Below are 22,148 nucleotides of genomic sequence, written 5' to 3' on the forward strand. Positions count from 1 at the left end.
GTCTCTCAGATCCCGTTAATGTGGAAATACTGAAAGTGCTGCCTCCTCGCCAGCCGCCATGTTGGGTCCTCGGATGGATGTCTAATAGGCATCTTGAACTTCATGACCAACACCCAGGCCTGATTATCCTATGGAGTCTGCTCCTCGCCAGTTGCCCTGGAACAGCTCAAGGCAAGATTATCTTCTAGTTTCTCTCCTGCACCCCTGTGTTTTCTACATGACATCCAGTGACCACCAAATCCTCGCAGTGTTACTTTCAGTTTTAGGGTTTGCATTTTTTCTATTTTGTGTGTGTGTGTATGTGTGTGTGTGTGTGTGTGTGCGTGCTAGAGATTGAACTCAGGGGCATTCGACCACTGAGCCACATCCCCAGCTCTATTATTATTATTATTATTATTTTAGAGAAAGGGTCTTCCTGAGTTGCTTAGGGCCTTGCTAAGTTGCTGAGGCTGGCTTTGAACTTGTAATCCTCTGACCTCTGCCTCCTGAGCCAATGGGATTACAGGTGTGCGCTGCTGCACCAGGCTTAATTTTATTTTTGAATATGTATAACATTTACATGGTTCCAAGTCAAAGCAATAGTAAAAGGGATTATCAGAAAAGTTTCACTTTCTTTCCTATACATCACCCAACACTCTCCTACTTTTCAATGTTTCTTGGGCAAACAAATAAAACAACTGTACACAGTTTTTTTCCCTTGCACTGAAGTTTGCATATTATACACATTGCTCTGCATCTTGCTTTTCTCATTTAGCAATATTAGAGATAAGTCCAGTTCCCAGAGGTCCTCATTCTTTTTAGAGCTGCATCAGTATTTCATTGCATGATGGACCATAATTTATTCAATCAATCAGAATAACATTTGGTGAACATTTGTTGAGATGTTCCTAGTCTTTTGTAATCAGGCAGTAATGAATGTCCTTGTATATATGTTATTTTGGACTTTGAAAGAATGTCATCAGCATAGATTCCATGGTCATATTTTTTCCCTTAGAGAGTTAGTGTATAGATTTTGTCTGAATATTTGATGAGCAGGATGGTTGTCTGTAATATAGCTAGATCTAACTTTAGACTATCTTCAATTCTCTACCACTCAGATATTTGGTAACTGTGCTTCTCCATCCCTGTGATTGGTGGTGCCACCCGACCAGTTCTTGGCAATGGGCAATGAGTAGAACTGATGATGTGTATAAGTACAGGGCTGAACTTCTACTTGAGAGTATGGTGTCCTTCAGAATTTTCTTTTCTGTCTTCCATGACAGGCAACTGTTTCCTTCGTTGGTTACTAAATGAGGACACATGGAACAATGTTTCCAGTGCATAGTTTCAGTAAAAAATAATCTCTGTTGTATAAACTGCTATGATCTGGGGCTGCTTGTTAGCTCAGCATAACACAGGTCAACCTGACTAATATCCCTTCTTCATGTCACCCTTTGTGCAAAGCCTTCTACTCCCTATTTAAAATTGTACCACATTGACACCATCACTCTATCCTGTTCCTTTTATATTCCCCCATAGCACCATCTCCATGTAACATTATATAGTTTGCTCTTATTTATTTTATTTGTTATATTTCTCCTCCTGCCACCGGAATGTAAGCTCACGAAGACAGTGATGGTCTGAGTTTCCATTCTGCCTGAGGCAGGGGATTTGGTACACATTGTTCATTTGGGAGGTGATCCTGAGAAGTCCAAGAGAGGGATCTGGGAAAGAAGGAGCAGGGGAGAGAGATCAATCAATGATAGACACATTAATAGGCTCGCTGGTGCTCTGGGAAATCTTTTGGAGATCCTCTGAAAATCTTCATTGAACAGGTCTCAGACATTTCCTATCTGGGGAGAGGAAAACTGGAGTATTGTCCCTAATTCCTGAAACTTCCTGGCTGTGGGTGTCCCCAAGGGTTATTAAACGTCTGGTACATTCCAGGCTGCCTTGTACAGGACCTGAGCAAGCTTCCCAGTGCTAGAGAAGGCCTTCAGGGAGAGGAACAGAGATGCACACAGTCCTTGTGCTTCGGAAGGCCACATGCAGTGGGGGCATCAGGAGAATCTGCTATTAGGGTTTTGTTTTTTCATGCTCTAATGTCTCCTAGCCCCTACATACTATTGGGCACACTTTCATAATCAATGAATGAATTCTACTGTGTGCATTTTCTGGATGTGTGTGTCCAGCATCCATTTTTTCTTTTCTGATCAACCTCAATCCTGTTTCCATTTCTCTCTGTTTTGTTCTGTTCTTGGTGTTTTGATTGGAATTAGTTCTACTCTTAGTTCCGGGGTGTGGGCTCCCCTGTGACATCTACCCCATGGGCTTCATGCATCAACTTCTCTTACTTACCTCCCCCCCCCCCACACACACCACCACTGTGATCTGTTCAGACTGTTTCAACCACAAGTGACAGGAAATCCACCTCCAAGGGACTGGCTACATGAAGGCATTTTATGGTTATATTAGTTAAAAGTCCAGATTTAGTTCTGGTTTCAAGTGAGGCTTAATCAAGTAGCTCCAAAAGAGGTTTGCAAATACCCAGATTCTCTGTTCAGAGATGGACACACGATCTATTTTGGATCCCTGAAAGAAGGGAATTCTAAGGCTTGTTCCTTTTTTCCTGATTGATGTAGTGTAAGGTACAGAACACAGGCATTTGACAGTAACCACAGAGCCTAGAACTTACCAGCTGATTGCAAGACACCCAAAGTAAAAGCCAGAAAGAAGGAAGGGGGAGAGGGAGAGAATCTGGATCTTTTTATTGTATACCTCTACCTGGCATGTTTCTCTTTTTCTCTTTGATACTCAATTTCGACCTCCCATGGAAACAGGCTGAGGGTACTGCCCAGGCCCAGGCTCCCAACCACCAGCCTGGGTTTCAGGTTCCCCTTGCATAGGAATAGCTGAGATCATCACAGACCTACTCCATGCTTGTGCAGTTCCTCTGATGTCTCATTTTTGGTTTTTGGTGATGCTCATCTGCATCCAACTTACACATAAGCATTTTCAACAAAATGTTCCCAATGCCTTTTTCAGAAACCCAAGTCCCCACGAAAACAATGGCAGCAAGAAAAAGGTGTCAACTTTCCAGAACAGGCTCAGATTTTGAAAATGTGATAAAGAGGTTATTGTGTGCTCGAACTTTTCACACAAGAATTGGAGGCGATTTAACACGAGGAATAATAAACAGAGGAAGGCCGGCTAATGCGGAGCAGATGGGGCTGCCGGGCAGCGCTAAGCATTTCAACATCTTTCCTTTTGGACCTTTGGACTCAAGATGACTGAGAGCGTTGCTGGTTTTCTTAGCTAAAAATAAAGGGAATGCCTTTGGGGAAAACCGTAAATATGGCTGGGTTGATTTCTAGGGTGGTTGGTAGACTAAAGAAAGTTTTCAAGAGGCTGGGTATGTAGCTCAGAGGTAGAGAGCTTGCCTAGCATGTCAGAAGCCTGGGGTGCAATCTCCAGTATCAAAAATATAAAAATAAACAAGTGTTCAAGAAACTTCTACATTATGGAGCAGGTATTGGCCATTCACTGATTTCATCCTGACCACACTCCATTTTAAGGACAAGAAAACCGGAGCTCTGAGAGCTAAACAACTTACTACTAAAGGGGGACACACAGCCAGGTGAGAGTAGAGCCAGGATCAGCCCAAATCTGCCTCACTGTGTAGGTCATGGCTCTGAGAAATGGGTTAGCAGGTGAGTGGGGAAAATGTGTCATGGCCAAAGAAATTTGAGAAATGCCAATACAGATAGACATATCAATACACACACACACACACACACACACACACACACAGATACACACACGCACGTGCACACACGCATACGTGTACACCATAGTAGCCTTGTTGAAGTATAATTTATGTTCAATGAACTACACATATTTAAAGCATACAACTTGATACATTTTGACAAAGATCTATTCCTGGGAAACCCTCACTACAATCAAGATGCTGAGCATACCCAGTACTCTCCAAAATTTCCTCCTGCCCTTCTGTAATTCCTTCCTTACATCCCTCCTGTCATCTCACTCCTGATGTCAGACAACCACTGATCTGCTCTCTGTCTCTGTGGTTAGCAGCATTTTCTAGAATTTTGTATAAATGGAGTCCTGAGGTAGGCACTATTTTTTCCTGTGTCACTTCACTCAGTATTATTTTTCTGAGGTTCCTTCGTGTTATTGTATGTTTATTCCTTTACGTTGCTAAGTGGCATTCCACTGTAAGAACAAGCAGTAATTTGTTTATCTGTTCATCTAACACTTGGGTTGTTTCCAGTTTTTGAACTATGACAAAGGAAGTTCCCATCAATGTTGGTGGTCAAGTCTTTGTATGATCTATCTTTGCTTTTGGATAAAGTAAGATGGGAATGACTAGATCATATGCTAAGTGTGTGTTTAACTTTCAGAGAAACCGTAAAGTTGCTTTCCAAAGTGGTTGTACCTCTTTACATTCCCACCTGCAGTGCAGAAGAGTCCCAGTTCCCCACACCTTCTGCCTCTGGCTTAGCTTTCTTAATGTTTGCCATAATAAGAGTTTTTTGGTATGGTGATATTAACTTATTATTATTATTATTATTTATTTATTTTTTTTAGTTTTCGGCGGACACAACATCTTTGTTGGTATGTGGTGCTGAGGATCGAACCCAGGCCGCACGCATGCCAGGCGAGCGCGCTACCGCTTGAGCCACATCCCCAGCCCCTTTATTATTATTTTAATAATTTAAAATTATTAATTTATGTTTCCTTCACAGATAATAATATTGAGTATTTTTCATGTTCTTGTTTGCTATCTATATATCTTCTTTAGCTAAGTGTTCAAATCTTTGGCATATTTTTTAACTCTTCTATATTTAAGGGACAGGTCTCAATGCTTTGCTCAGGCTGGCTCCAAACTCCTGGGCTGGTGGGATCCTCCTGCCTCAGCCTTCCAAGTATCTGGGACTACCAGATAATGGTAGTCTGGACTCCCCAGCTAATTTTCCATCAGGTGCTCAGAGCCACTGAGAGCCTTCACACCTAGTGAGTTTTTTTCCCTTATCATTGAGTTTTGGGGGTTCTTTACATATTCTGGATACAATAATTTATATATGTATTGTGAAGATTTTTCTCCAAGTCCGGGTTTGTGTTTTCATTCTCTCAACAGTGTCTTTTCAAGAGCAGAAGTTTTCAATTTTAGTGAAGTATGATTTATATTCTACATTTCTTAAGCTCTATTTTGCATTTTAAAAAATCTTAGTTACATTCTGGAAATTTTTCTTGACTTGAAATCACTACTTACAAATTTGCTCTTTGGCAGTCCATTCTCCTACTCTGCCTATATTTTGAGTTTTTCTCAATTATCAATTTTTATTTAATTTTTAAAATAAAAACCATTCATAATGCTGCAACATGGTAATCGTGCATCTCCTTGAGAATAGTAGTATTTCAGCTCAGCACAGTCTATCAGCTCTATTTCCTCAGGTGTAAGTTCTGTACTTGGTAAGAAGATGTTTTTTCAGGCACAGAGTGGATTTCACAGTTGCCTGGTAATTCTTAGCTCAGAGACCACTTTGGGCATGAGGCTCCTTGTTAGCTCTTCTGTAGCTGTTTACTAAAGTCCACCTCCGCGATGGAGGATGAGAGTCAGACACAGACACTAGGGAAGGATTTCTTGGGGTGAGAGCTCCTCATTCCTCCTTTGTCACTTAGTCCCCTGGACGCCATTCTGGCTTTCTGTTCTAAAGGCTCGTCTTGCTCTTACATGGAGGCAGACACCTCTATGGCGATCACCTAGTCCAAGGGGCAACAGGAACAGGGATTATCAACCTGGCCGCTCCTACTCTGGCTCCCCAGCTGATTTTCCATCAGGCCCTGAGAGGCGCTCCTGTTCCCACTGTTGTTCCTCCAGGCTGAGTGCCCTTGGAGTCATCTCCTGTGGATACTTCAATACAGGGACTGGATTCCACTGCCTTCCATATTCAGGAGATTTTCAAGATTTCACACCTATAGGGAACCCCCTTCTAGTTTTCTAATGTACTTGTGTTTCACCACCACATTTTGTCTCACTTATAGAGACCTGTGCTGTGGAGGGATGTTGTAAAGGATACTCAGTCCTCTAGCCTGAACTGAACCTGCAGGCAAAATTAGCACCTGTCGAAGAATCTCTTGGTATTCAAAGTCCTGTGTGTGCAGAACACTTACGTTATGGTGATGTCACAGAAGCTTTGTTTGAGACTTTGATGCATCCATTTCCTTTGGAAAGGTCCAGTGGGGCTCACCTGCTGAGGAAAAAGCACAACCATGTTTTAGAAGTGGAAATCTGAACATTTTCCTTCCCTTCCTTCTCTGTGGTTCTCATTGACCTTCCAATGGAGCCTCCACTGGTTTTCTAGGTCCTTCAGGCTCCGTTTTTCTCTCTCTCCATCTTGGTTGCTGTCTGCTCTCATTCATATACTTGGAGAGCACAGGCCTTTTTGAGAATGGGAAGTTTGGCTGGAGACTAGAAGGAGAGGAGGGAGGGGGCTGTTAGAACAGGGGTGGGGCCCAGTGGGCCAGCCTCCGAGGAGGCTACCTCCAGCAGCCAGCACCAAGGAGGGCCTTCCTCAGCTTCACAAGTGTTGAGGGTGGAGCCTCTGCTCACCCTCCTCTCTCCATTGGTTTAAGGAGAAGACTATGTTGAAGTGCTGGAGCCTGAGGATTTGCCAGGATGGTCGGGAGGGGTTGATGCTCAAAGGCACAGACAGAAAAACAACGTCCACAGTGCTGTCTAGGTACTTCCCACAAAGTGTTTTCAATTCTAAATTAACTCCAAGCTTATCTCTCAAGTGTGTTTGAAATATGAAAATAATCTCAGCCTGTCACAATCTAGAATGTAGTTTAGATAAGCTAAGAGCCAAAGGGAAGAGAGCCTAGACCTTTTCTCTCAGGCCTGTGTGGGTCTGTGTTCCTAGGACTCCTGGGAACATGAGGCCAAACAGGGCAGCTGACTGGACAAATAGCTGTCATGTTAGTCGTTCATGCTTTAAATGTCTTTAAAAATGTAATTTTCAGGCTGGGCTTGGTGGCACATGCTATGTTCTCAGTGACTTGGGAGGCTGAGGCAAGAGGATCACCAGTTTGAGGCCAACCTTGGCAACTATGTATTTAGTCTATCTTCCTTTGGGTTCAATGGCTTCTCTGTCTGGTGGTTACTTTCCTATACTCACTTCCATTTAACTTTTCCTCCTAACTGTGAGGTGGATACTATTGTTTCCATCTCTGCAAATGAGGAAATGGGTCCCTTATAAAGTAGCAACTAGCATTGTGACTGGCAGCTGGTAAGTGGTGGATCTAGAGTTGGAGTCAGATCTCAAGTCTCAGGCCATAGCTAGGTCAGTTCCTGTACCATAATGCTGTCCCACAATCAGGAATATGGGGACAATCAATCCCCTTGACTTCATAATGGCCTCAGAAAGGCAGGAATGGCTGTGCAAGTCTATCATGTGGCTCTACCCACCAGCCCCCACGACCCCCATCAGCAAGGCAAAGAGGTGTGTTGAAGTTGTTTATTGCTGGGTAACAAGTTACCCCCCAAACTAGAATTAGTCTTTTATTGCTATGTAATAAAGTATCTCAAAACACAGTGTGGGTTAACACAATAAGTATAATTCTGTAATAAGTATAATTATACAATAAGTATAATTTTTTTTTGTTAGGAATTCAGGAGTGGCTTATCTGAAGAGCTTATGACTCAGAAGGGGAAGGGGTGGAGAGGCAGTCCCTTCTCCATACTGGTAAAGCAGCTAGTGTGTGCTGTTTCCCTGTCTTAAAGCATGTAAGAAAAATCCCATCTTCTTTTAATATCTCAGTGAAAGAGCTTGAGCCCTCATCTTGTCGTCTTGAGAAATGCCTTGGGTTTTCCCCTGAGGAAAGGAGACCCCAAAGCTTCGTTGTATCCAAAATTACCAGACTCTGTCCCTTCCACCTTGCTTTTGAACCTCCAGCTGAGGCCAGAAGATGCCTCAATGCCCATGGGCAGCTTAGCCTTATGGCATCCCAGCCGCGAGACCAGGGCCGGGTGTCTTGCTCCTGTCCCATGCGTGACTGCCAGCATGCACCCTGGGGCATGAAGATCTGTCTTCTCTTCCCACTGCAACTCAACAAGCATGGGCCTGGCCCTGGGTGCTACTGACTCCGCCATTTACCAGCCCTAGACCATGAGTGAGCCTGCTACCAGGAACGATGGCTGCCACCAGGACTGGCTCTCTCCTCTCCCACACTCACTCCGGCTCTTTCCGCCTCAACCCCAATCCCGTGTGGAAGCTGGATCTCTGGTTTCCATGGTAGGGACTCTGGGGCCTTTCCTGTCACTGAACTTGATTCTGGGCCATCCCAGTCTCACTACAAGTTCTTTCTTCCTCTTTTGCAACTCAGAATAAACTGGATGTGCCCAGAGGGTGTAGCATCTCTATCTATATCTTAAACATCCATACCTCCTGCCATTCAAGGAATCTTCCAGTGTAGATATTCAACAGAAGGAAGAACCCAGAACCTGCATGTGAAAACTGGACTCGAATCCTTGTTCAGTGACTTGTCCTTCCCTGAAGATGTCTGCCTCTGCTTAGAGTCTGGCTCATGGAAGACACAGAAGCTAGAACTGTCCTTCCATTTCTCTTGAAGGTTCATCTCCTGCCCCCTTCTCTACCTCAAACTCTCCGTTCCTAGATTTTAGATGCATTTCATTATGATAGCCAATTTCTGATATGTTCAGTTCCCTCCGGTTATTTTTGTTAATGTTGCACTGCATCTACATGACAGAAGTGAATCTCTCTTACCTGTGTGTGTCCAGACATGAGTGTGAACACCTGGGATCCCAGCTACTCTGGAGGCTGAGGCAGGAGGATTGCAAGTTTGAGGCCTGAACAACTTAGTGGGACGCTGTCTCAAGATAAAATTTAAAAAGGGCTGGGGATATAGTTTAGTGGTAGAGCACTCCTGGGTTTAATCCCCAGTACCATGAAACAAACAAAAGACAAAAGAAAATTAAAAAAAAAGAAACCTTAGAACAGTGACTTGGATTTTTCTTCTCTATGCCAAATAAAAATAGCTATTTTTAAGAGTGCAATAAATAGCATGATGTAGCATTAAGTTGCTAGTATCTATCATGTTTCCCATGAGCCCCACACTCTGCAATGTGCTTTATATTTTTTAAATTTTACCTATTTTTAAAATTTGTTCTAATTAGTTATACATGACAGTATAATATATTTTGACATATTATACATTATAAATTTATGGAGTATAACTTCTCATTCTTCTGGTTGTACATCATGTAGGATTACATTGGTCATGTAATCACATATGCTCCTAGGATAGTAATGCCTATTAATTCTACCGTCTTTCCTAGTCCCATTTCCCCTCTCTTCCTTTCAATCCCCTTTGTCTAATCCAAAGTACTTCTATTCTTCCTTAGCCTCCCACCCCCATTATGAATTAGCATTTGCATATCAGAGGAAAACATTCGGCCTTTGGTTTTTTGGGGTTTGGCTTATTTCAAAAAATATGGAACACTTCACAAATTTACCTGTTATCCTTGCACGGAGCCATGCTAATCTTTTCTGTATCATTCTAATTTAAGTATATGTGCTGCTGAAGTGAGCACTATATGGTTGATCTCAGGTTTATCCTCACAGCAGTCCTCTTTGTATGATCTCTGGTTTACAAATAGGGCTGAGAGCTGGAGAGGCTAAATAACTTCTCAAGGTCACATACCTATTGCTATAAATTGAAAATTTTATTCTCCCAAGAGTTACATGTTGAAGCCATAACCTTTAGTGCGGCTGTATTTGAAGTAAGAAAGGGACTAAGTTCATAAGGGTGGGGTCCTGATCCGATAGGATTAGTGTCCTCATATGAGCTCACTTGTGTGCTTTCTCCCCGTGCCCCATGCAGGCCCAAAGAAGAGGTCACCTGACATCCAGCAGGAGGTGACCATCTGCAAAACAAAAGAGAGTTCATACCAGACAATCCTGCTGACACCTTGGCCTCACACCGCCAGCCTCCAGAGCTCTGAGGAAATTTATTTTTGTTGTTTATGCCACCCAGTCTGAAGTAGTGTGCTACGGCAGCCTAAGTGGGCCAATATACCTGACAAGCCACCACACTGGGATACAAGCACCAGAGTCCTCATGCATGATGCTAAACTGCCTCCTAGAAATATAGGTGCTCCTCCTCTGACAAACTGCAAGCTGAAAATGTCTTAAGTGGAAAATGCATGTATCTAACCTACCAAATATTGCAACTTAGTCTAACCTACGTTCAACACTCTTGAAATAATTAAGTGAGCCTGGGCTTGGGCAAAATCATCTACTAGAAAGCCTATTTTGTAATAAACTGTTGAATTTCTCATGTAATTTATTGAATATGGAAAGTGGAAAACAGAATTGTGGCCTGTATTTGCTTGCACACCATCATAGAGTTGAAAAATCCTAAGTAGAATCATCATAAAGTGGGTATTGCCTGAATCATCATTTTATATTTTTATGTTTTGACAAGGCTACTTTTAATATTTACATTGAGGTGAAAAATGTTTTTAAAACTTGGCAATATGGTGTGTGGGTCTATTCTAACTTAAAGCAGTTTCACTACATTTAGATTTCTGGAAAAAAAGTTTTTGAACATGCAAACAGGTTGGAAAATTTGCACCCAATAATAACAGTTGGACCTTTGGCTTATGGAAGACTTCAGTGGGAAAGTATTTGCTTAAATCTCTGCCTGCTATTATAGTTGAAGGTTTGGCGGTAGTATTTGCCCTTCCCCTGAACTTTTTGTATTTCAAAACCATGTGAGGTATTGTCTGTCTTATGTATCAAAAGTAAGATCAAGCAACTTTTAAAGAAGTGACAATCAAGTATTTCATTTAGCTAAGTGTCCATCACTGAGAAAATGAGTATCTGGTATGCCAGTGACCTGGACCCTTTTTATGTTTCTCTCTCTCCCTTAAAAATACTGTGAGGAGTCATTGGCAACTGACCATTTTTCTTCTACACGTTGGCTGGCCTCCTCCTTGGCTCTGTGGGCAAAGTCCCTTCCCAGGAAGTGGGTGTCAGCCCCTCCACAGTGGCCAGGATTTCAGGGCTGGGCTCATCAGTAGATGGATAATGGTGGCTGCCCTTTGGCTCTGCTTCCTTTCCTTGTCCTGTGAAGGTCAAGTTTCCTTCTCATTTGGAGAGCAGATGGTTTTGTGTGTACTGTTTCTCTATTTCTAACAGGCTTTCATTTTTAAAATATTGTTTTATTTTTTATTATTTTTTAAATTTGTCTTAATTAGTTACACATGACAGTAGAATGCATTTATGCATTTGATATATCATACATAGATGGGATATAATTTCTCATTTCTGAGTGTACATGTTACAGAATCATATTGTCATGTAGTCATAAAATAATAGTCTATTTCATTCTACTATCTTCCTATCCCACATCCCTTCCCCTCCCCTCCATCACTTCCCTCTACCCAATCTAAGGTAACACTATTCTTCTCTAGTGCCACCCCCCTCACCCCCCATTCCCCACCCCACCTTATTGTGCATTAGCATTCGCATATTAGAGAAAACATTCGGCCTTTGATTTTGTGGGATTGGCTTGTTTCACTTAGCATTCTATTCTCCAACTCCATCCATTTACTGGCAAATGCCATAGTTTCACTATTCTTTAAAGCTGAGTAATATTCCATTGAGTATATATAACCACATTTTCTTTATCCATTCACCTCTGGAAGGACCCTAGCTTGGTTCCACAATAGTTTAGCTATTGTGAATTGAGCTGCTATAAACACTGACATGGCTGTGTCAGTATTATACTGATTTTAAGTCCTTGGGATATATACCAAAGAGTGGGATAGCTGGGTCAAATGGTGGTCCCATTCCTAGTTTTCTGGGGAATCTCCATACTGCTTTCCATAGTGGTTGCACCGATTTGCAGTTCCACCAGCAATGTATGAATGTACCTTTTTTTCCCACATCCTTGCCAACGTTTATTATTTCTTGTATTTTTAAAAAATTTCTTTAGTTATAGGTGGACTCAATGTCTTTATTTCACTTTATGTGGTACTGAGGATTGAATCTAGTGCCTCACATGTGCTAGGCAAGCGCTCTGCCTCTGAGTCCCAGCCCCAGCCCCCTGTTTTTTGTATTCTTGATGATTGCCATTCTGACAGTAGTGAGATGAAATCTTAGAGTAGCTTTGATTTGCATTTCTCTAATTGCTAGAGATGTTGAACATTTTTTCATATATTTGTTGATAAATTGTGTTTCCTCTTCTGTGAAGTGTCTGTTCAGTTCCTTAGCCCTTTTATTGATTGGGTTCTTTGATTAGAGACTTGGGCTTTATGAAGGTAGCATCTTCTACATCCACTGCAGGCTAACTGTTGACAATCAAAAGATATGGAAGGATAGGTGATAAACTGAGAATAGACAGACTGGCAAAAATAGCCTATAATCTCAACTCTAACCATTACTAACATTTGAGGTAAACTTCCAGATTTCCTTTTATGTGCACATATGCATATAGATGTATGAAAATTCACATGCACCAGGTCATCCTGGACATGTTAAGGAACGTTGAGTCTACCTTGCATATGCTGTAGGTATCATTCCTCGTAGGCATATTAAAATTATTGTTATCCTTTTGCAACAAGATCATGTGAAGTGCTGATTCAACTAAACAATCTTAGGAATCCAGTTGAAAGATTCTTTAGAATTAGCACCAGGGAATACCTGCCTTTGCATGAGATGCTATGTGCCCCAAGAGCAAGAGAACTGATTTTTTGGGTCTTACTCTTTGGAGGGGCAGGAACTACAAAGAGGTTAGTTTTGTGAAGTGTGCAGTGTTCATGAAGATAGTCTGACCTGACCTTCAAATTCCAGAGCCCCACATTTACTCTGGCCTCTCTATGGATTTGAAATAACACAGAAAAAGCAGGTTAAAAATTTGGCATTATGGCAGAATAAATGCTCAGATATCTGGAACTCTTTCTTGGTACAAAACACCTAAAGTTACTGAGTTAAATATGAAAGTAAAAGAAATGTGTGGCTTGGATGGTATGAAGCAAATGTTCAGAGGCCATATATAATGAAAAAAATTCTAACTTAGAAGAAATAGTGAATGCCAAAATCAGCATTAGCTTCAGGTATATCTGGATTTAAGTGGATCTTATATATGCTTGGAATAGCAGACAAAGCAGAGTACCCAAGTCTGGGGGTAGTCACTTTGGGGACCTCAACTCAAGCTCATCCCCATTAGCAGGTAAACGAGGATAACCTGCCCTACCAAGAAAGACGGTCAGAAGTCTTTTCTTGTTTTGGCCTTCAATTTTGGTGGAATAAAATATATATATTAGCTCTTGAGAATACTAAACCATGGTCTGTGTCATGACATGCATTTAGGGGGAAAAAATGTCAAAACCTGATCGTTATGTTAAAGTGGTGGCAAATCAGTAATACCCAGGACATCTGGCAGAGAAAACACAGATCATTTGTGGCTGAACATATTCTAAGAAAAGATAAAATTCCAAGGAACATGACCTCACAGTCAAAGATTACAAAATATACAAGGAAATAAACCACCATGAGAGAGAATAAGCAGAAACTGTAAGCTGGAGAAGGACGTGTACAGACTGCAGATATTTAAAAGGCCAGAAACAGAGTGTGAGTTTAGTTAAAGGCATTCAGGAACATGTTGAAAGTATGATGAAGGAGCAGGGGACTATCAAAGTTGACAAGGACAAGGCAGTTTTCAAAAGAAGGACCACAGGGCAGGGGATGTAGGTCAGTGATAGAGCAAATGCATAGCACACACAAAGCCTTCGGTTAAATCCCCAGCACTGCACCACAAAAGGGAAGAGAGAGAGAGAGAGAGAGAGAGAGAGAGAGAGAGAGAGAGAGAGAGAGAGAGAGAGAGAGAGAGAGAAAACCCATTTAGAATTTTTGGATTAAAACATATAATAATGAGGGCTGGGTATATAGCTCAGTAGTAGATTGCTTGCCTAGCACGTGCAAGTTCTTGGGCTCAATCCCCAGTACCCTCCCCCTCCAAAAGTGTGTGTGTATGTGTATATTTGTGTGTGTGTGTGTGTGTGTGTGTGTGTGTGTATATATATATATATATATATATATAATACATATATAATATAGGTATTTAATGAAAATTATAAATTCCAAGAACTGGCTAAACAGGTTACACATAGCTGAAGACAGAATTAGTGAAACTGAAAATAAAACTGAAGAAATTACTAAAAATGGAAACAAAAGAGGCAAAACCTGGAGAACGTTGAAGTTGTTTAAAGATGTGGATGATAGAGCAAGAAGGCCTAAAAAAATGACCAAATTAGTGTTCCAGAAGGAGAGAATAGAACTGGGAGAAGCAGTGTTCAAACAGGTAATAGCTGAAAACTTCCCTGGATCGAGGAAAGATGCCAATCGTTAAAGTCAGGAAGCTCATCAAATTCTAAATAGAATAAAAGCATTAGTAAGAAATGTACACCATCCTTCCTTACATTATGTATATCTCGTAATGTAACTAAAATATCCCTGTAGCTACCCCCTTCTCAGTGGCCTCTTCCATTCTATTTAAAATTGACACTCTTTCCTGTTTTCTTTTTCTGTGACATTCAGTACCATGACATCTTTTCTCTGATCACTTATATATCTTATTTATTGCTTACCACCTTCCAATAGAAAGTAAGCCTGGTGAGATAAAATGTAATTTGTTTGTGTGTGTGTGTATTTTGCTCATTTCTTAATTCCCAGAGCTTCGAACAGTGTCTAACACATAGTAAGCACTCAAAAAATATTTGAAAAAAAATGAAAGAAGAATAGCTAACATTCACAAAGGCTTTCTTATGTGCTACATACACATTGTGCTGAGGTCAACCTGCATTCTTTGATTTAGTCATTATAGAAAACTTAGCAGTTGTTACTATTCATATCTGCATGACACCTTGGTTTTTCTGTGTCTTTGTTTTTCCCATGGATAAAGTGGGGATAGGAGTTGGATGAGGAAATTTACAATTGTCAAAGATAAAAAAACTGGGAACTGAATATTTTTCCAAAATAACTTGGTGGCCAAACCTTACCGAAGTTGATCTTATACAATAATGCTTGTATGTTTCCAGTTGATTATAAAACAAGTTTTCAGAAACTTGGGAGCTTAACACAACACAAACTTGTTATCTTACAGTTTGGGAAGTCAGGGGTCTTCTGGAAGTTGCCCTCCTTTTGGAATCCATTTCCTCACCTTTCCTGGTCCCAAGAGACACTACAGTTTTTCGCTGATGACATCATTCTGCTTCTGCCATCTTCGTGGACCCTGACTCTCCTTGATCTTATAAGGACCTTTATGATTACATTGGGCCCACCTGGATAATCCAGGACAATTTCTCCTCCTGAAGATCCTGAGGTGGAGAATTCGATCTATAGTCTCCTGCCATGTAAGTTCAGGTATACCTGGTTTTGGAGACAGGAAATAAACATCTTTGCAAGAGAGGGGGCATTCTGCCTATCACAAGTGTGAACACTCACATGCTTCTATTTGTTTTGTGGGCTAAGTATGTAATAAATGGTGGGTATGCTGTCTTATTTTCTAAATTATGAAAAAATATGAATTCAGAAACCTCCCTGTCATGAGAGTTTGGGACTAGGATACTGTGTTTATGACTGCCTTGATACAGGAAGGCTGCATGGTAAGTGAAATCAAATGCAGGTTCCATGGTAACTGAGATCAAATCAGCCTGTGCCTTCCTAACTGAACCATTGTGAAGTTTAGCTGAGATCAAACAATGTATAAAGTGTCCTGTGCACACAGCAAAGGTGCCCGCTTTGTAGTTGGCAGGCTGGCCAGCTTTACGTAGCATCTGCCCTGCTTCTGTGGTTGCACATGCGGTCTGTGCAAACCAGCCTCCCCTCACCACTGATAAGTGTCTAGACCTCCACTTAGGGCTCTGCTGGGCAGCACTGACCAGGAGCCAAGGCCGATGCTGGAGAGTCACGTTTGGAGCTCTGTCAAGCAGGAACGAGTTTCCACTTGGAGGGCAAGGGAAGGACACTCCAGGAGAACAGGATCCAAGTGACAGGGCCTGGTAACACTCTATGGGCCTTCTCAATGGGAAGAACTGTTATTTTCTGTTGTAATAAAAAGGCTTTTGTAATGAAAAATTATATTGTGAACCTGATGGTTGCTGAGTCAATCAGCTTATATTAAGAGCCTCAGATTTCCTAGCTTTTGACCCAGTAATTAAGTATTTAGAAAATAAGAATTGATCCATGTGTAGCTAATAAAAAAAATTAAATTTAAAAAAAAGAAAAAGAAGAAAATAAGAATTGATCAATTTATAAGCAAGGGGAAAAAAGAGAAAAAAAGAAGAAAAAGAAATAAAGGATTAAAAAATAGGCCAATTAACCTTAAGGTTTTTTTCAAAGCTTATGACAAACCAACATTGTTTCCGTCCCTAGTCATTTCGATATTCCTTTCTGCTCTGGGGTGGGGAGGGAGCTCCTGTTTCAAAACCATTATTTTTGCCCTGTTGTGGTAACGATGCTCTCAACAGCCTTCATCAGCACGGAAGTCAAGTGTACCTAGGGAAACTGAAGGCTAGTGCTAGGTGAGTCAATAGTGCATGCTGTTTAGTGTATGCCCACTGAGGTTAACAGAAAAACTTCAGATTAGTTTTTTTTTTTCTTTTTTTGAGGAGGTTGTATTGGAATTGAACCCAGGGGTGCTTAAACCACTGAGTTACATCCCCAGTCCTTTTAATTTAATTTTTTAAAAATTTTGAAACATGGTCTTGCTAAGCAGCTGCAGCTGGCTTTGAACTTGTGATCCTTCTTCCTAAGCCTCCTTTGCCGCTGGGATTACAGGCATGCACCACCCTGCCAGTTTCCAGATTAGTTCTTTATTTTCATAAAGGAAAGGAGAGCATTGAGGGGTCAGTTCAGTGAGAAAATTGGATAAGAATGGAATAAGAGGTACAAGTTTTCAGGAGGCACAGTCCCAGGAAGCAAATCTTCATTTATCTGGGCAGGTTTGAAATGGAATGGCTCTCTTGCCAGTCACCCTGGAGACAGAAAAGCTTATTCTGGCAACTAGAATATTGAGCTTACTGCTGATGTCAGATTATATGAATAACTAATAAATGTTCAGAATTTTAAAGTTAAAAATTGCTGCCCCAAGCAGCCCACTGATAGGTTTATGTTTATTAGTCTCTTGGTTTCATTGACTCACACAGCTGGTTAGATGTGGGATTTAAATCCTCTTCATTGGATGCCTGTGATTTTCCTACAGCATCACGGTGCCATATGTTTAGGACCACAATGCAGAATTCAGAATCTCTTTCTTGTAGAACAGTGTTTCTTAAACTTGATTACTTCGCATATTTCCAGAGAGGAGTATGAAATATAGATTTCCTGGTCTCATCCCTAGAAATCAACGCAGAGTGGTATTTATGAATCTGTATTTTTAACTGGTTACTTGAGAGTCTGATACACAGTCAGGTTTGGAAGCTGCAGTTTTGTGAAATCAAAGACCAATGAGATTAGTTTATTAAATAGAAATCCGGGTGTTTTAGGTCAGTGGTCCCTAAACTTTTAAAAACTGCCTTATCATTGAATAAGCTATTGAAATCTATGAATTCTTTTCCTTAAGAAATATACATATACACTTTTACATAGAAGATTGGTGTATGAGTTTTCCATTGCTGCTCTAATAAATTATCACAAAACAGGGAGGTGATGTACACCTGTAATACCAGATACACCGAAGTGGAGGCAGTAAGATTGCAAGTTTGAGGCCAGCTACAGCAACTTAGCAAGACCCTGTCTCAAAATAAGAAATAAAAAGGATGGGATATAGCTAAGTGGTAGAACATCCCTGGGTTCAAACCCCAGTATAATAACAACAAAAATCACAAACATACTGGCTTAAAACAACAAAATACACCTTATATTTCTGGAGGTCAGAAACAGAACCTGGGTCTTACTGGACTAAACTCAAGGTGTCTTGAGGGTGTGTTTCTTCATGAAGCTATATGGCAACTTCAGAAGGCCATTATATTGCCTTTCCTGGCTTCTAGAGCTGTCTGCATTCTTGCTTGTGGATGTCCTCCTCTCTCTTCAAACACCACAATATATCATCTCTTTGACCCTCACATCTCTGACTCCAGCTAGGACAGGTTTTCTGCTTTTAAGATTAGATTGGGGGCTGGGTTTGTGGCTCAGCTGCTGAGCGAGTGTTCGCCTAGCACGTGTGAGGTGCTGGGTTCGATCCTCAGCACCACATAGAAATAAATAAATAAAATGAAGGTATTGTGTCCAACTACAACTAAAAAAAATTCAAAAAAAAAAAAAAAAAGAAGATTAGATTGGGCCCACCCTGAAAATGCAGGGACGTCTCTGCATCTCAAGGTCCTTGTACTAATATGCTTTTAGACACTATGAGGAAATGCCTTGTATAGGCTATTTATAAAGAAAAAGTTCAGAGTCTGTGCTTAGCACAAGTGAGTCCCTGGGTTCAGTTACCCCATGACCCGCCCCTCCCCCGCCCCAAAGCAGAGAACAGGTAGGGAAAGCACGAAAGGGTGGCAAAAGTTCACAGTGAGGAATGTCAATTCAGTAGGAATCCCAAATTTTAGTAGTTACATTTATAGGGACAGAAGATAGAATGAAGATTGCCAGGGGCTGGGAGGAGGGAGGAGTGGGGAGGGATTTCTGTTTTTTTTTTTTTTTTTTTTCTTTTTTCTTTGTATGTTGCCTGCCGGGGGATCAAGCTTAGGAGCTCTTGCACGCTGCGGAAGCACTCTATCTCTGAGCTACAACGCCCCCGCCCAAGAGGTTATTGGTTTTTTTTTTTTTTAATTTTTAATTGGTTGTTCAAAACATTACAAAGCTCATGACATATCATCTTTCATACATTAAAAAAAAAACAAGGGAGGTTATTGTTTAATGGGTGGTTTGCTTTGCAAAATGAAAAGCGTTCTGGAGCTGAGTGGTGGTATTGGTTGTACAATAGCTGGTTAAGATGATAAACTTTATGTGTTCTATCCCAATCACACACGCACATGCGCTTGTGCACACAATGCAAGACCCCCAACCCCCTGGGCTTGGCTTCTGATTCGACAGATCTGGATTGGGACCTGTGGATTTGCATTTCTGACAAAAGCTCTCCCAGGTGATGTCGGTGCTGCGGGTCCCGAGAGACCACGTTTAGGGAATCACTGGCTTAGGAGACCAAGTGAGTAGAACACGCAGCGGCGCTCTGCTGGTGTCCACGTGGCTAATTGTGGTTATTAACACCTGACATTCCTTGAGCGCTAGTTGCCTACGCGCTATTAGGATCCGCTGATGGGCAGGGTTATAACAGACCCCTGTCCTGCATCCGCGTTGCTCTGGTCCTGAATGTGAGTGTGAGACTGAGAGAGATGGAAGGACCCGTAGAGCACGCAGCGGCTAGGGATGGGTGGCCTAGGAGATCCGGAACACACCGGACGCCCAGGGGCGTCCCGGGACTAACTCCCTGACAGGGCGGTGCGCAGGGGACTTGCGGCCCGCAGGGGGCACTGGCGCGCCGTCCTGCCGCGGGCTGTCCGGGCCGCCCACCCCGCGGGCGCGCCTCTCTGCAGACCAGCGCCGCCCGGCCCGGGACCCGCTCTCTCCCAGCGCGCAGGCTTCTCAGCCAGACTGCGGACGCCGCCCGCTCGCGGCCTCCCCGGTGCTTGCTTTCATCGCTCGATCAAACCACCGTTCCGGTGCCGGCCCGCTGCCCGCATCCCGCCAGTGTCCGAGCTCAGCGCTCCAGTCCCGGGGAGCCTCCTGGCCGTCGGCGGCCCGTGCGCTCGGCGCTCTGCTCTCGGGCAGAGGGGAGGGCGGAGGCCGGCTGGGGATGGGCAGCCCGGCGGCACGGAGGGGCGCCGGGGGGCTCCGTGCACTGCTCCTGACGCTGGTTGCGGCGGGAGTCCCCGCGGGCGCCTACAACCTCGATCCGCAGCGTCCCGTGCGCTTCCAGGGCCCCGCCGGCTCCTTCTTTGGCTACGCGGTGCTGGAGCATTTCCACGACAACACGCGCTGGTGAGTGCTTCCCCGACCCCGGCCCGGCCAGCCCCAGAGCCAGCCGCCGTCGCCGCCTTTCCGGCCTCTTCCACGCTGCGGTCCCGAGGGGGCGATTTAAATGTCTCCGCTGCGCGCGGCTCTGCGGCCGGGAGAAGGCGGGAGGAGGCAGGACGCCCGGTCCCGGCCCCGCTGACGTCCCCGCCGGCGCCCAAGGCGGAGGGGGCCGGGCCGGGCGCTTCCCTGGGGGGTCCCAGTGTGCAGCGTGCGGGGGAACCTTTCCGGTTGTCAGGTTCGACTTTACCCTCCCGAACGCAAAGTAACTCAACCTATCTGCCTCCCAGGGGCCGAGCATCCCGAACTCCGCAGGAACCCCAGGAGACCTCAGGGCAACTCTTGTGGATAGTTTTGTCTGTCCAGCGCCACTGCATGCAGGAAACAGTAACCCGGAGTTGTGTGAGGGGAATGGGCTCTGTGTGTGGTAGGTGGGGGACGTGGGGGCGGCGGGGTCCTCCAGGATAGGCGCAGTGGACAGAAGCCTCCTCTGTGGAAGAGGATCTGAGAGGCGCCGGGTGTAGGGAAGAATAAGGGAGGAACCCTAAGTGACAAAATTTGTGTGATTGGGTCATCGTGTCATGTACCATCTGAGGCAAATGACACAATGTGTCTTGGGAGAGGAGCTTAGGTTTTGTAGAGGCCAGAGTGTCCAGTTGCACCCTGGCTCCCCAGTCCAGAGGGGTGGGTCGGAAGAAATGGTGGGGCCTCTCATTAGGCACCATCAGCTGTGTTCAGAGTTTCAGTGCCCAGCCTTATTGGAGGACTAAGGAGACTGGTGCTTTTTGGCCACCTCTTCTGAAGGAGAGAGAATAAAATAACCACTCCATAGTTACTTTTCCATCAGAGTGAGAGGCTGTGAGTAGCTCCTCCCTCTTCCTCATCTCTTCAGTATCATGCCTCCATGTGGGTTCAGGTGACAGCTATTGAGGGGGAAGGGGTTTGATTGTATTGTTTAATCAGCAGTGTGAGCATCTTCAGGGGTGGCAGGTGGGAGGTGGAGATCAGTGTCACTTGTGCATTCACAGATGCTGGAGAGCCACTGCTAATGGAGCAGAGGCTAATGGAAAAGGGTGGTGTGTAGATGGGGGTCCTTAGGCATTCCTGCAGGAGAGAACTCTGACCAGCTGGCTCCTTAACAATCATGCTGTTTGGTTTTCTTGGAGGCAGCTCTCCTAGCTTTCAAAGTCCTTGTGCAGCTGTTATCTAGTTCTACACCACCAACCCCAACATTTACTCCAGTTGCTGAGTTTTTGACTGGACTTTTTCTTCCTACACTTGCTAAATCCATCTTTTTGAACAAAGACTGAATGCCTCTGCTATGCTCTCCAGACTTCAGGTCTACTGTGGGCTTTGGATTTGGTACAGACACAACTTGGGCAGAAGCAGTTGGAGAACACATCCCAGAAGCCCATGCTGGGCTCCCAGACTGTGTGACCTTGGTACTAGGCATGTGGGAAGAGCTGTCAAAAACAGCAGGGCTGCTCTGGGTAGGGGTTGCTGAAGAAAGGGCAGGCAACTGAGTGAGCCAGGGCATTGGGTGCAATCTGCAGATGCTGCTGCCTGATGTGCTCTCCAATTCTTTAATGGCTAGAGGGAGAGGTGTCAAGCTCCCCTCACCTGGATTTGCATGGGTCACTGGTCAAGATTTCTCCAGGTGGGAACAGGTGGGTAGAGTTAAGAACACACCTGACAGAGAAGTTGCTCAGTTTGCTTTGCTTTTACAAAAGGGATGAGGAAAAGCTTTGTGTTAATACATTTGGCAAGTGCAGGAAAAGATGGTCTACTTTTAAACTTGGCACTCTGGGTAGATAGTAGGGAGGAACTGGGGATAAAGTTGGGGCCTGGCCTTGTAGCCAGCAGAGGGACTGCTCTTTCTGGGGTCCATGGGAACCCAGTGTCCTCTCCTGGTCTGATGCTGAGCCAGCTGCTTTTTATGTTGGAGTGCTTGTTCCTGTAGCTTCTCAGGTGCACTCTAATAAAATCTTTTTGAAGCACGTTGTCCCCCCACATTGCCTTAATTATCTTCTTAGTTTTTGCCGTTCTTCA

At 43.5% G+C, this 22,148-nt stretch overlaps 1 protein-coding gene and 1 non-coding gene across 2 annotated transcripts in view; one reads left to right on the plus strand and one right to left on the minus strand.

The window, feature by feature from the left end:
• Positions 1–9,507: 9,507 nt before the first annotated feature.
• Positions 9,508–9,613, minus strand: LOC113195365 (U6 spliceosomal RNA). Its single transcript, XR_003302392.1, has one exon. It is a non-coding gene; the product is annotated as a U6 spliceosomal RNA (small nuclear RNA).
• A 10,268-nt stretch (positions 9,614–19,881) lies between these two features.
• Itga9 (integrin subunit alpha 9) overlaps positions 19,882–22,148 on the plus strand; it is a 307,948-nt gene continuing 305,681 nt past the window's right edge. Inside the window, exon 1 of the mRNA XM_026406057.2 lies at positions 19,882–20,066. Coding sequence (XP_026261842.1) covers positions 19,882–20,066 — 185 coding nt within the window. The remainder of the gene's footprint in view (positions 20,067–22,148) is intronic.

This window comes from Urocitellus parryii, chromosome 3 (genome assembly GCF_045843805.1).
Source record: "Urocitellus parryii isolate mUroPar1 chromosome 3, mUroPar1.hap1, whole genome shotgun sequence".
Taxonomy (NCBI): Eukaryota; Metazoa; Chordata; class Mammalia; order Rodentia; family Sciuridae; genus Urocitellus; species Urocitellus parryii.